Genomic DNA, 14,898 nt, shown 5'->3' with positions numbered 1-14,898 from the left:
AGCTTAACCCCCCTTCCAAAATGACACCACAAAGCAGGAAACCTGCACTTAGTGCCTCTTTTCCTCTTTTGAATGAAAATAGAATTTTTTTTAACCAGTGAGGAAGGAGAATAGACCAAGTGGCTAGATAGGGGAACAGAGATGGGGGAGGGACTGGCACCACCATGTCTACCCCTAAAGCTAGCACTACTAAGTCAAGACGCCAAGCTCAACTGGACCAGGAAACCCAGAACAGGAGTTGTGGTAAAGATAAGGTCAGTATATTTACAGAGACAAACCAGAGGACACAAAAAATAAAAATGGTTGCTAGAAAATGTGTAAATGGCTTTTAGTTAATATGAACACACATCAAATAGTGACTGATTTGCAGTAGACAGTACAGTAGTACACGATCTACTTTTCAGAAACTTCTGGATTTCAGTTTAACCAAGTCTGAGCCCAAGCAAACTTAACAGAAGAGCAGATATCCCTCAACAACTTTGGCTGCTTCTGAGATACATGTGAAAATCTTTACATGACATATGCTTAAAGTTGTGTTGCACAAGCAAAATTCCTTTGACAGATTCAAGCAGCAGGGAAACAGAGAGGAGATCAGCAATGCCTTTCTCTCCCTTTAGCACCCCCATGTGTCCAGACTAATAGGCCATGTGGGTTGGTGTGTTGGTCATAGGCAAGGAGGTTTAATTGACAGGAGACGGCGGGCGCATGCTTGCTCCATTATCTAGCTTGAAGCCAGCAGGCGGAGCTTGCTGTCATACGAAGTAATGTATTTTGAGTGTATCAAGATGGCAGCTGCATAGGGAAGCAATTAAACCTCCTTGGATGTAGACAGCTTCGGTCTTGTCACATGATGCCATCTTCAGTCAGTCAATCAAACCTCCTTGGTGATAGACACACAAAAGAGAGAGAGGATATTTTCCTAAAAATTAAACACCTGGTGGACATATCTGAAAACACCCAAAAGGAGGACATGTCCTTTTAAAAGAGGATGTATGGTAACCATAGGTAAAGATGAGAGCAGGAGTTTGAGAGAGACCGTTCAACATCTGCTTTAGACTGAGATATAGGACGGTATGCTCCTTGGTCAGTTAGTATAAGACAGAGTTGAGTTCTGTGCTCTCTAACCTCACCTGCTGGTAGATGCTCATAACCCACAAGTCTCTGGATTCATCTACTGCAGATGTCAAGGAACTTCAAATTTGGAGACAATCATGAAGTTTCCTTTCCTAACAGACCATATACAACTCTAAAAATAAAAATATATGATGATAAAAATAATGTCACCCTTCAAAATATTAATACATGATACCCATCTATTCACCACTATGCTGCTAAGGTTACAGAAAAATAGGTTCACTTTAACTATAAATGGTGGAATTGTTTCAGCACTAATCCTTTAATGAAATGTGGTACAACTGACCATTTTCTCATTCAACAGAGTTGTGGTTCCCTTATTTCCTAAAGCCTTTCTTTTGATCCAGTGTCAAGCAGCAAGTCTCTAATAGAAAAAGACCAAACTTTTCATTGCAGCAGAAAGGGTTGGCACAATTGGGTACTACTACCATGAATTCCTAAATTTTGAAATAAAGAAGTTTCATGTGTGCTTTGCAAGATCAATTTTTTTTTTTAATTCTGAGGAGATGCAACATGAAAGTTAAATACGGTTCTCTCTCACATACTTATTAAATTGTATTATGAAACCAATATAGGGCTCAACAAATCCCAAGCGCCAAGATGCCATGGCACCTAGAAATTGCATGCTGGTGCCTGGGATTTTGTCCCCTGAATTTTGGCCATTTTGTGTAGTACTGCCTCAAATGGTACTTTAGTATGCAACCATGAGCCGTGCAGTGCAGGAAGTCTGGGACGTCTCATAGTTTCAAGTCTTGCGGGACTTAAAGCTGTGAGACCAGCCCAGACTTCCTGTACTATACACTCAAGTTTACACACAGAGTTGAACTGCAGCAAGAAAATAGGAAGCATACAGTTTCTTCTAAAAATTCAGCTCGCAATGTGAGGGTACAGAAAGTGAAAGCTGGAGGTGGGGGATATGAAAGAGAGAGAGACACACATACACAGGGTGAAGGCTAGAGATGAGAGAGACAGGGTGAAAGTTGGAGGTGGGAGGGGTATGAAAGAGAGAAACTGGCTGGGGGGGCAGGGATATGAGATAGCAGGCAAGAGACACTGGGTTAACTAAGGGTGAGAGAGAGAGAGGGAGGAAGAGAGACACTGGGTGAAGTGGGGTGCGTGCGAGCAAGTCAGAGACTGGGTGAAGTCTGGGACAGTGTGTTGTGTGAGCGACAAACATTGGGTAAAATGGGGGGGGGGGGGGGGGGGGAAGTATACAAGAGCGAGAACAGAGACTGGTGGGAACCCAGGCTACCTCTTTGCTTCACCTAACTATAGGGTGCTGTCACACAACTGACATCACACTTTGTGAAAGGAGACTACTTGCTTCTGCCAGTGATTTTCAGAGTCACTGTAAGAATGGTATTTCTTTGTCCACAGACACAAATAGGAAAAAAGCCTTAGTAAGTCATTTTCTAAAAGAACTACTGCTGATTTGGGAGGGGATTTCCCTTCTCCACCAAACTTCACTGGAGACAATGCTGGAAGGATGGGGAAAAATAACCAAGAGAGGTCTCAGCTGCTGGCTCCTAAGTTTTGCTACTAGACGTAGCAGCGCTGTACACTAAATATGTAAGAGACAGTCCCTGCTTGACAGAGCTTACAATCTAATCAAGACAAATAAGGGATTAGGGAATTACTTATGGTGGGAATGATAAAACAGATATGGGTACTGAAAAAGTGAATAGAAGTTACGAGTTAAAAGCAGCCTCAAAAAAGGGGTTTTTTAGCCTACATTTGAATATGACCAGAGATGGACTTGAAGTACTAACTCAGGAAGTCTATTCCAGGGATACGGTGTAGCGAGAGGGCTCTTATAAAATTGCCTAGGGTTATTGCTATGTACAAAGTAAGCGCACATAAACATTCAGGAAATAGAGAACAAGCAGAATGGATTTTGGATTTGTAACTTATGCACGTATTTTTTTTTTAAATGTAAGCATATGCACCTATGTGTCTTTCCTAATTAGGAACTCAGCTTTAAAAATTAACCCCCACATTTTGTAGTTGCAGTGAGAGGAATTTACCAATATTCCCTAAGTGCATCAATTTGCATTTCTTCACATTGAATTTTAATTGCCAAACCTTAGACCATTCTTCTAGCTTCCTCAGATCCTTCTTCATGTTTTCCACTCCCTCCCGGGTGTCCACTCTGTTACAGATCTTAGTATCATCCGCAAATAGGCAAACTTTACCTTCTAACTCTTCGGCAATGTCACTCACAAATATATTGAACAGAATCGGCCCCAGCACCGATCCCTGAGGCACTCCACTACTCACCTTTCCCACCTCCGAGCGAAATCCATTCACCACCACCCTCTGGCGTCTGTCCATCAACCAGTTCCTAATCCAGTTCACCACCTCGGGACCTATCTTCAGCCCATCCAGTTTATTTAAGAGCCTCCTGTGGGAAACCGTGTCAAAAGCTTTGCTGAAATCTAAGTAGATTACGTCCATAGCTCGTCCCTGATTCAATTCTCCTGTCACCCAATCAAAGAAGTCAATTAGATTCGTTTGGCACGATTTCCCTTTGGTAAAACCATGTTGTCTTGGATCTTGCAACTTGGCTTCCAGGAAATTCACTATCCTTTCCTTCAACATCGCTTCCATTACTTTTCCAATAACCGAAGTGAGGCTTACCGGCCTGTAGTTTCCAGCTTCTTCCCTATCACCACTTTTGTGAAGAGGGACCACAATCCGCCGTTCTCCAATCCCTCGGAACCTCTCCCGTCTGCAAGGATATATTAAACAAATCTTTAAGAGGACCCGCCAAAACCTCTCTGAGCTCCCTCAATATCCTGGGGTGGATCCCATCCGGCCCCATGCCTTTGTCCACCTTTAGCTTTTCAAGTTGTTGATACACACTCTCTTCTGTGAATGGTGCTATATCCACTTCATTCTCATTTGTACTTTTTCCAGTCCATCGCGGTCCTTCTCCAGGATTTTCTTCTGTGAAAACAGAACAAAAGTATCTATTTAGCAAATTTGCTTTTTCTTCATCATTTTCCACATAGCGGTTCACAGTATCTTTTAGTCTCACAATTCCCTTTTTAGTCATTCTCCTTTCACTAATATACCTGAAGAAAGTTTTGTCACCCCTCCTTACATTTCTAGCCATTTGTTCTTCCGCTTGTGCTTTCGCCAGACGTATCTCTCTCTTGGCTTCTTTCAGTTTCATCCGGTATTCCTCCCCATGTTCCTTTTCTTGAGTTTTTCTGTATTTCTGGAACGACAACTCTTTAGCCTTTATTTTCTCAACCACTTGCTTGGAGAACCATATCGGTTTCCTTTTTCTCTTGCTTTTATTTACTTTCCTTACATAAATGTTCGTGGCCCTATTTATAGCTTCTTTCAGCCTGGACCACTGTCCATCCACTTCTTGTACTTCCTCCCAGCCCATCATCTCCTTCCTCAGGTATTCCCCCATTTTACTGAAGTCAGCACGCCTGAAATCCAGGACTTTGAGTTTTGAGTGGCTGCTCTCCACTTTAGCTGTTATATCAAACCAAACTGTTTGATGGTCACTGCTGCCCAGGTGGGCACCCACTCGGATATTTGACACGCTATCCCCATTTGTGAGTACCAGATCCAGCGTCGCTCCCTCCCTTGTGGGTTCCGTCACCATTTGTCTCAGCAAAACACTTTGGAAAGCACCAACGATCCCTCTACTTCTTTCCGATCCCGCAAACGGAACCTTCCAATCTACATCTGGCAGATTGAAATCTCCCAGCAACAGCACCTCTCTCGTTTCCCAACTTTTTTATATCTGCGATCAGGTCTTTATCTAATTCCTCCAATTGTGTCGGAGGTCTGTAGACAACACCCACGTGGACAGAGGTTCTATCCTCTCTTTTTAAGGTGATCCATATCGCTTCTTCCTTTCCCCAGGTCCCTGTCATTTCGGTCGCTGTGATATCATTTCTCACATATAGGAGCTACTCCTCCACCTTTACAACCCTCTCTATCCTTCCTAAATAGATTATAGCCTGGTATGTTTGCATCCCATTCATGGGAACCATTTAGCCACGTCTCCGTGATTGCAATAATGTCTAAGTCTGCCTCCAACATCAGGGCTTGAAGGTCATGAACTTTATTGCTTAGACTGCGAGCATTTGTGGCCATCGCTTTCCATGTACATTTCCTGGTATGTGCTTCAACATTTGTGATTTGGGGTTGTTTTCTCTCTTTGGGTACCTTCATATCCTTTTGTTCCAACTTCATTGCTTTCTCTTCTGCCTCAGTTCTATTTTCAGGATCATCACCATGTTGTAATGGAGCAAAAGAATTCTGTAGGGGCAACACTTGTGAGGGCGGATGCTTTTGTGTCACATGACTAAGTCTGCCTGAGCCTACTGTGAACCATCTATTCTTAGGCAGTTTTATTCTTTGAGGCAGTGGTGAGAAGATGGTATGATTCTGTGCAGTCTTAGAATTTGCTTTAAGTGCATTCAATTCCTGCTTTACTTTACTGAGCTCCTGTTTTAAACTAGATAGCTGAAGACAGATAGGACAAGACTTAAGTCTCCAGATAATTGGACTTGAAATTAAAGCACCACAATTATTACAGAGAATAAAAGTATTTATAAAAAGTATAAGCATGTATTGTTAAGTATTATGTGAAGAAGTGGTGAAGAGGATTTGTTAGTAAATGAGATTAGTTAAAGTTGTGTGTTGTTTTAGGGGATGAGAGATGTTCCTTTTGTCCGAAATGCGGTCTCGCATCAAGGAGCAAGCAGTGATTGATGAGTCAGAGGGAGCTCAAGGAGCAGGAGATGAGTCAGAGGGAGTTTAAGGCTGAAAACAGCATACAGACTCCAGGAAGCCTCTGACAAGCTACACTGATCCACTCTGATTGAGCAAGCACAAAGTGTCATAAGAAGGAGTGGAAGGAACCCCTGGTTTGGGGCTGCTTATTTTTTGTGCTAATAAGCATATCTTTTTGAATCAACCAAAGGACAATATGTATTATAAAGGGAGATAAGTACATGGACTTAAGTTCATTGGAAACTGATTTAAGGTCTCTTTTTTGATTTATGTGGTGATACAATCAATTTTGTATGTGAATCAATGTTTGTTCTTAAGGAGATAGGTGATAGAATGAGACGGGAAGTGAAATGTTTGGATGAGTGAGTTCCGGAATCAGCATAGGTGATTGTTGTTAGATTTATGATTACATTCAATAAAAGGAATGAAATATTAAGGAAGTACGTGTTTGTGAAAATAAGTGCGGGATTTGTACTCCTGGTCATAGGAGTTCCTCGTTTTCTCTCACCATAAATTTTGAATTAAACCTAACAAATTTTTCAGGTGAAATATTTAATAGTTCACTAAATAAAATCATGTCTGTATGTCTCATTTGCCCACTAAATAGCTTATGTATGGCTAACTAATCATTACAGAAGTTTAATGAATTTCAATCCCCAAGGGAGGCCTGTGACCCAATTAGGAATCTAATAACTTAGGGCCTTGTTTACTATAAGCTGAACTGTAGGTGTGCAAACTTTTTAGCGTGTGCTAACAATAGAGACACCCATTATGGGTGTCTCTATTAAAAAGTCTGCGCGCCTACAGAATGGCTTAGTAAACAGGGCCCTTAGTGTAGTGAACTATCATGTTTTTGACTACAGATGTAAACAGACATATTTATTAAAGGAGTTTGTGCAACTGGGATGTAACTCACATTGCAGCAGGCAAAGGTTGGCACTCTTCTGTAATGTCACCCAATATCGTGTGGGCATCCTGCATGTCCTCTCGTTCGCCTTGTCGCTCTGCTACATAACTTTTAAGCTGAAAAATTCCTGCAGCTCCTAGTAGTAACAAAAAGAAAAAATAAATCACAGTAAGTTTACAAATTGCCTACTACAGTGTGAAGACATCTTAAACATAGGAATCAGAGGCAATACAATCACATTTATTTACTACTTTCCATCATCACACATACGGTCAGATTTCAATTTTATCCAAAAAAATTCAATATAAAAATTCTTCTTTTTATATATTTTTCATGCACTTTTTTGGTTTTGTACAATTTTGAAATAGGACATTTTCACCAAGGATTTCTTGCAAGTTATGGAAGGGAAAAACATCATTCAGGTAAATTATCCTCTGCATAAAGCAAAGTGAAGCTTCTGTCCAGTTCTTAAAATTTAGCATTTTAAGCAAAAGCTTGAATAGAGAGCTGCATGGGAAATGTAGATCTCAGGAACCTGCGGGATTCCTGTGGGGATAGAAGAAATTGCTGAAGGAATCAAAGAAATTGCATGGGATTCCCAAAGAAGTGTAGTCAAAATCTACAGCAATGCCAAAATGAAGCTTGAAATGCACTGAGGGGTCCTTTTACTAAACTGCAGTAAAAGGGGGCCTGCGCTGGCATCAGCAGGTATTTTTGACACACGCTGAGGCACCCACTTACCGCAGTGAGTAAAAGACTGGTTTCTTTTAAAAAAAGAAATGGCCGTGTGGCAAGTGAAGCACTTGCCATGCAGTCATTTTGGGGGGATGGAGCACTTACCACCCCATCCACTGAGGTGGTGTTAAGTGCTCCCATGTTAACCCGGCAGTAATCAGACAGTGTGCAGCACTGGCCAATTACCGCCAGGTAAACACTGGCGCTACAAAAATAAAAATAGTTTTGTAGCGCTGGAAATGGCGCATACTGGGAGTGGGAACTACTGACGGGCTGCTGTGGTAGCCCGGCTTTAGTTCCGGTTTAGCGAGCGGTAAGCCCGTGTTGGACTTATGCCACTTAAAGACCCCTGAGCGAGGCAATTGGAGCACCAGAATGAGGCTTGGAATGCTCAAAGAGGCAGCCAGAACATCAGGCTGAGGCTTGGAACTCTCACTGGTTGAACAGTGAATATCACCCAAAAAACCATGAGAGGCTGTTGGCGTCCGGAGGGCTGCGATTGAGTAAGTAATAGTGTCAATTCCTGTGGGGATGGGGGAGATTAATTGCGAGAATGGATGGGATGGAATGGATCTTAGCGAGTTTAGGTGGCTATGGGTTAGATTCCAGTGGGAACAGGTAGGGATGGGTGAAATTTCTGTCCCTACTCTTGAAATGGCTTGGAGGCCGAAAATCTTGCTATTAGCTATAAGTTCCAGAAGAAAAGCAGGTACCAAGATTCTGTTATAGAATACTAGTTTAAATTGGCATGATGACTACATTTAGACTTGCCTACTTACGCCAGGTCTAAGACAAGCATAAGTTGGTGTGCCTAAGGGTGCCATGCAGTGACACAACTTACAGAATTATATATGTTGGCATGTGTATTCTATACACTTCCATGCTCCACCCACATATATGTCCCCTTGCAGTTATATGCTGTTATAATAATGCACTTCTCTACTTGTGCAAATTAAGTTGTCACTTAAACACGCAAGACATGCATAACTGCACACGTTAATTTTTAGACTTGCCTTGTAACCTAAGTGATATTTACATTGTTGTTCTACACAGATTAATTAGAAATCAACTCATTTTGCCCTTCTCATCAAATAGGTGCTATTTAAAAAAATATAACCATGAATAAAAGAAGATGCTGCAGCCTTAAGATAACTAACCTCAAGGGGGGCGAGTTAAGATGGCGGCGTAACAAGATGCGTTGAGAAGCGCTCCTGTAAATCCAGCTGAAAACAAATATTCTTTTCTTAAAATGCCACATTCTAAACGAAAGGGGCTGACGAGACTAGTACCCCCGCCTACCTCACCGATCCAGCCGGGCCTCAAGCGTTTCTTCGCGCCTGCCTCCTAGATCGTAAGGGGTGCGGATCCCATTGCGGGGCTGTCTGGGGAAGCAGAGGCCCTGCCAGGAGATGAAATATCCCTCTCTCCACCACCAATATTGATATCTCCGTGCCCGGCGTCGGCAGCGGTTCTAGAAGGAGAACAGCACCCTACTGGAAGTGTTTCGGGTGTGGCTCCTAGCGAGGGACCAGCACCGCTGCGGACAAAGCCGAGAACTGAGGCAGGAGCCTCGGAGAAAGTGCAGGAGATAAGTCTAGAAATGATTTGGCTGAAATTGAATAAAATGGACTGAACTCTTCAGCAAACATCAGGTGAAGTCAGCGCTTTTAATACCAAGTTTCAAGAGTTAAAATCAATGGTAGACTCTGTTAAGGAAGCTGAAAAAGTTTCAAATCTCCAAAAGAATGTAGACCATTTACAAGAATTTAAACAAACGGTGGTGAAATATAATACTGACATTCGTAGGAGAATTGAACACATAGAAAATTTTAACAGACGACTAAATTTACGCCTATTGAATTTCCCTAAACTCCTTGGGATTAATCCGCATGAAGTATTTAAAAGATACCTAAATGAGGTGTTAAAAATGCCCCTTGAAGCAATTCCTCCTATAAATAAACTATACTATATATCTAATCCTAAAGGAGAAGAAGGAAAAAATGGAAGAAGTTGGAAATATAAATTTGGATTTAAATAATATTTCAGCTATACTGGAACAATCCTTAGATGAAACAACAGAACGGTCTACCTTGTTTGTTTCACTAGTATTCGAACAAGACTTAAATAACATTATGAAACTTTACTTTAAAAATCTGAATACCTGCTTTGGAGAAGTTAAAGTGCGGATTTTTCCTGCTGTAACAAAGTCGACCCAGCAAAGAAGGAAAGCTTTTCTGGCAATGAAATTAAGAACATCTGAAATAGGAGGGATACTTTTTTTAGCCTATCCTTGCAAATGTATTGTTAAACTGGGACAGGTAAAATATACCTTTTATTCACCTGATCAGCTAAAATCATTCCTTGATCTGAAACAACTGAAATAACAAAAATATATATGGGAGTAGTACGCCGCTTAGTTACTTTAATAATTGTGCTTGTAATTCATATCGCCCTCTTTATGTTATATAGTCGTCTAAGGAAGCAGAATTATTATGTTAAAATGTTTGAAATTGATGATGATTAGATAATCTTTAAATTTAAGTCTATTATGTTGTCGAAAAGAAATAATAATGGCTGTATTTCAAATAAGTGTATTCTTGCTAAAATTTAAAAGTGAATAAAAGATAACTAAGCTCAAGTTTTAGAAAATAAAAATGTAAAGCTAAAATTTAAAAAATAAATAAATAAAAAAGGAAATTACACCTGCTTGTGACATTTAAGAACTTTCTTCACGATAACCGCATATTGAAAGACTCATATTCACTTAGATGAATTAGAAGACTTGAGTAACTAAAATTTTTATATGCTAGCTAGAGTGCAACCATTTAGTGTTATTACATTCAGATCTATTTTGTTCTGTGGCTGTATCTTTTCCAAAATCTAAGCGTGCACAACCTTAGATACTAGTTTAGTAACATGCTCAGGCTTGTCCATGTTCAGTCCTCGACGGTTGGAAAGATGGAAGGAGAGGAACAACATAAAATTCAAGAAATAGCATGGTGAAAAACAAGACGCTGATGACTTTGGTGCTGAAAATTGGGTTGTTTCAGTTCTTCCTACCATCTCGAACGAGTTTGCACCTCATGACATTTTCAATGCTGACGAAAATGGTCTCTACTGGCGAGCAATTCCTGATGGAACAGTTGCATTCAAACAAGATGAAACTACAAGAGGTAAAACGTCGAAGGACCGACTGACGATCCTCCTTTGCTGCAATATGGATGGGAGTGAGAAGTTGGAACCACTAGTCATTGGAAAGAGCAAACAGCCCCATTGCTTCAAGAATGTTAAGCGACTTCCTGTGTCATATAAGGCTAACGCAAATTCATGGATGACTGGGGAAATTTGGAAGCAGTGGCTAAAGAAGTTACGAATGCGGGCACCAAAACGTCATATTATGTTGCTTTGTGAAAATTGTGCTGCACACAGTCATGTCAGGCTGTCTAACGTCAAGGTGGTCTTCCTGCCACCAAACACTATTTCTCTGATCCAACCTATGGATCAGGGAATAATAGCCTATTTCAAACAACATTATAGCGCTGGAAAATCTCAACACCGTGCGGGCCTATCTGGAGGCCACTGGATGTCACTGCTATGACAGTTTTTACCGTTTGGCAGACGTAGTCTATGGAACTCACAGACACGAGAATGTACAGAGGACTATGACTGATTACTTCAAGGAAGCCTAACGTCAGTTAACGGAGACTGTATAACACCAGTTAACGGAGACTTTATACTGTATGTATAATAGTTACTGTACATATGTTTATCAGATGTCACGCTTCTTTGGGTCACAACGGTTAAGTACACGCTCCGGTTAACTGCATGTATTTCTTTGGTCCCAGACCTTTGCACTGTGTGTGTGTGTTTGTGTGTGTGTGTGTATATATATATATATATTTATATATATATATATATATATATGTATAGACAGACACATATGTCACATATACATAATGTATATAATTATTACACACACACATATACACGCACAAATATAAAGAAAGTGATTCCCAGCATTTGAAGGGCACAATAAAGAACTGCCAACAATTTCAAGTAAATAAGAGAATAGGCCACTAGAAAAAAACCTCTAAGGCAGAAGGGAGGCCAAAGGGCTCATCTAATACAATGGAAATGTAAAAAAAAAAAAAAAACCACACTTCATTTTTCTAGGTAAATGCCAGGTTTAATATGGAAGACAGAAAAATGAAATGCTGCTCAGTCTCTCTTCCTATGCCAGCAAGGGTGCTGAGGAGCACAGGAATCAGCGAGTTGTTTAGGTGGATGACTCAGTACTGAGAGTAAGGGGAAGCTAAGCCAATCACAAATTCTTTGTAAGCTAAACAAAATTGTGCATAGTATGATGAACATTGTATGAAACTCAGTAAAAACTTAATATTTTTCCATAACCTAGGATTTTATTTATTTTTCTAAGGGGGCAGAAGGCAGAGGAGTTAAAATCAGTTTAAACCAAAAACAAGGACCTTAGCTATTGAACTCTTTTTCTATTACTTTCACTGTTTGCATAAAGAAAAGTTGTACCCACCTGTCTCAGAAGAAAGCAAAAGACAACAGTTCTAGAGAATGACAAGGGGACGGAGATCGCAATAATCGCGGGGATGGGGAGAGATCCCATGGGGACAGAGCCCGTGAGGACGGGGACAAACTTTGTCCCCTTCTCACTTTCTACTTTGAAGCCTGTTAATGAACTGGGCTGTTATTTATGTTTGATTGAGGCAGATGACAATATTTTTATTTTTTGGAAAAACAAGCAAACATGCTAGCCACAGCTAGCAAAATTTGCATGGAGGATCCTATACATCTTGCTACCAGCACATCTTCTAAGAAGACATTTTCTATTACAGGAGGGACTGTGGAAGACAGGAGAGCTAGACTGAATCCTGAGATTATTGATGACTTCATATTCATTCACAGATTTAAAAAAATCTCCCCTCTAGGGCACACAGAATGGGTTGTATTTTGTACCCCTGGACAATTTCACAGAGTGGATTAGGATTCCTTGGGGTAGTAGAAGTATGCTATTTTGGGGGTTGGAAGGGTAGAGGTTCTTGGTGGTGGGAGGGTCATTATAGCTGCTAGTTATTTATACAACAGTTGCACAGCATATTGTTCCTTTTTATACTTTAATAAAAAGATTTAAATATAAAATCATAAGTGTTTGATGCTTCTGCAGATGAGAACAGAGACCACGGGGATGGGGACAGAACCTGTGGGGACGGAGACAGGACCTGCGGGGATGGGGTGGGGATGGAGACAGAACCAACGGAGATGGGGACAAATTTTATCCCCGTGTCATTCTCTAAGCAGTTCTCCACTTTGCAGAGGCCCTGTCAAAAACGTAAAATTATGTATCATACCTGATAATTTTCTTTCCATTAATCATAGCTGATCAATCCATAGACTGGTGGGTTGTGTCCATCTACCAGCAGGTGGAGATAGAGAGCAATCCTTTTGCCTCCCTATATGTGGTCATGTGCTGCCGGAAACTCCTCAGTATGTCGATATCCAAGCTCCATCCGCAGGACTCAGCACTTAGAGAATTACACCCACAAAGGGACACTCTGCCCAGCTCACCACCGCCGAAACGGGGGAGGGGAATTAACCCAGCTCATCCCCACACAAGTGGGGGAGGGGAATCCGTCCAGCTCATCCCCGCGGAGCGGGGGAGGGACACCACCCCGCTGATGCGGGGGGATCTGGCTTATCCTGCAACCGCGGGAGGAGCAGACTGACCCTAACACCGCCGAAGCGGGAGGGGTACAAAGCTGCCCTACAGCCGCAAGAAGCGGGAGGGAGCGCCGGCAGAATTTATGTCTCAATCCAGCCCCGTAAAACGGAGGGGAGAGGAATGCAGCAGCTCACTGTAACACAAACTCGTCTCAACTCTTGAAGAATCCAATTGAAAAAACTTGAACACGAAGTCCTCCTGAACCGGAACTGAAGACTAAACTTGAACGTGAAATGCAACCAGAATATAAACAGTGCAGATATCTGGGAGGGGCTATGGATTGATCAGCTATGATTAATGGAAAGAAAATTATCAGGTATGATACATAATTTTACCTTCCATATCATCATGCTGATCAATCCATAGACTGGTGGGATGTACCGAAGCAGTACTCACCCAGGGCGGGACATTGAAATCCCTGACCGCAACACTGAAGCTGCAAACCGGGCCTCCGCCCGAGCAGCCACAGTCAAGCGGTAATGCCTGGAGAAGGTATGGGCCGATGCCCAAGTTGCCGCCTTGCATATCTCTTCCAAGGAGACGGACCCGGCCTCTGCCATCGAGGCCGCCTGAGCTCTAGTGGAGTGAGCCTTCAGCTGGATAGGCGGCACCTTCCCCGCGGCCACATAAGCCGCTGCAATGGCTTCCTTGACCCATCTTGCCACTGTAGGCTTAGCAGCCTGCAGACCCTTACGAGGACCTGCAAACAGGACAAACAGATGATCCGACTTCCGGAAATCATTGGTCACTTCCAAGTATCTGATGATGACTCGTCTCACATCCAGATATTTGAGAGCAGAGTATTCCCCTGGGTAGTCCTCCCTACGAAAGGAAGGGAGACAGAGCTGCTGATTCACATGGAAGCGAGAAACAATCTTGGGCAGGAAGGAAGGCACTGTGCGAATAGTCACTCCTGCCTCAGTGAACTGCAGAAAAGGCTCTCGACATGAGAGTGCCTGGAGCTCGGAAACTCTTCTGGCTGAAGTGATAGCCACCAAAAAGACTGCTTTCAACGTCAGGTCTTTCAGAGATGCCCTCGACAAGGGTTCAAAAGGCGGCTTCTGCAAGGCTCTTAGCACCAGGTTGAGATTCCACGCAGGCACCACTGAGTGCAGAGGAGGGCGCAGGTGATTAACTCCCTTGAGAAAACGTACCACATCTGGCTGCGAAGCCAGGGAAGCACCCTTCAGGCGGCCCCTGAAGCAAGCCAGAGCCGCTACCTGGACTTTAAGGGAACTGAGCGACAGGCCTTTCTCCAGACCTTCTTGCAGGAACGCCAGCACTGAAGAAATTGGAGCAGTGAAGGGAGAAAGTGAGCCTGCTTCACACCACGCTGCAAAGGTACGCCAAACCCTGGCGTAAGCAGTAGAAGTAGAGCGCTTCCTCGCTCTCAGCATAGTGGCGATGACCTTGTCTGAGAAGCCCTTCTTCCTCAGACGCTGCCGCTCAATAGCCAGGCCGTAAGACCAAAGGGGGAGGGATCCTCCATCACCACGGGACCCTAATGCAACAGGCCCTGCTCCACTGGCAGCCGCAGAGGGTCGTCCACTGAGAGCCTGATCAAGTCCGCATACCAGGGACGTCTGGGCCAGTCCGGACCCACCAGGATTAT

The 14,898-nt window shown here is 42.6% G+C and overlaps 1 protein-coding gene across 11 annotated transcripts in view; it reads right to left on the bottom strand.

Annotated features, from left to right (window-relative positions):
- The window catches only part of ILKAP (ILK associated serine/threonine phosphatase), a 109,107-nt gene that overhangs the window by 70,270 nt on the left and 23,939 nt on the right, over positions 1–14,898 (bottom strand). For all 11 annotated transcript variants that reach the window (XM_030215831.1, XM_030215821.1, XM_030215820.1 and 8 more), the window contains exon 3: positions 6,812–6,938. In XM_030215831.1, coding sequence (XP_030071691.1) covers positions 6,812–6,938 — 127 coding nt within the window. The remainder of the gene's footprint in view (positions 1–6,811; positions 6,939–14,898) is intronic.

The sequence above is a fragment of the Microcaecilia unicolor genome, chromosome 10 (assembly GCF_901765095.1).
Source record: "Microcaecilia unicolor chromosome 10, aMicUni1.1, whole genome shotgun sequence".
Lineage (NCBI taxonomy): Eukaryota > Metazoa > Chordata > Amphibia > Gymnophiona > Siphonopidae > Microcaecilia > Microcaecilia unicolor.
This window is presented reverse-complemented; position numbering and strand designations above follow the sequence as displayed.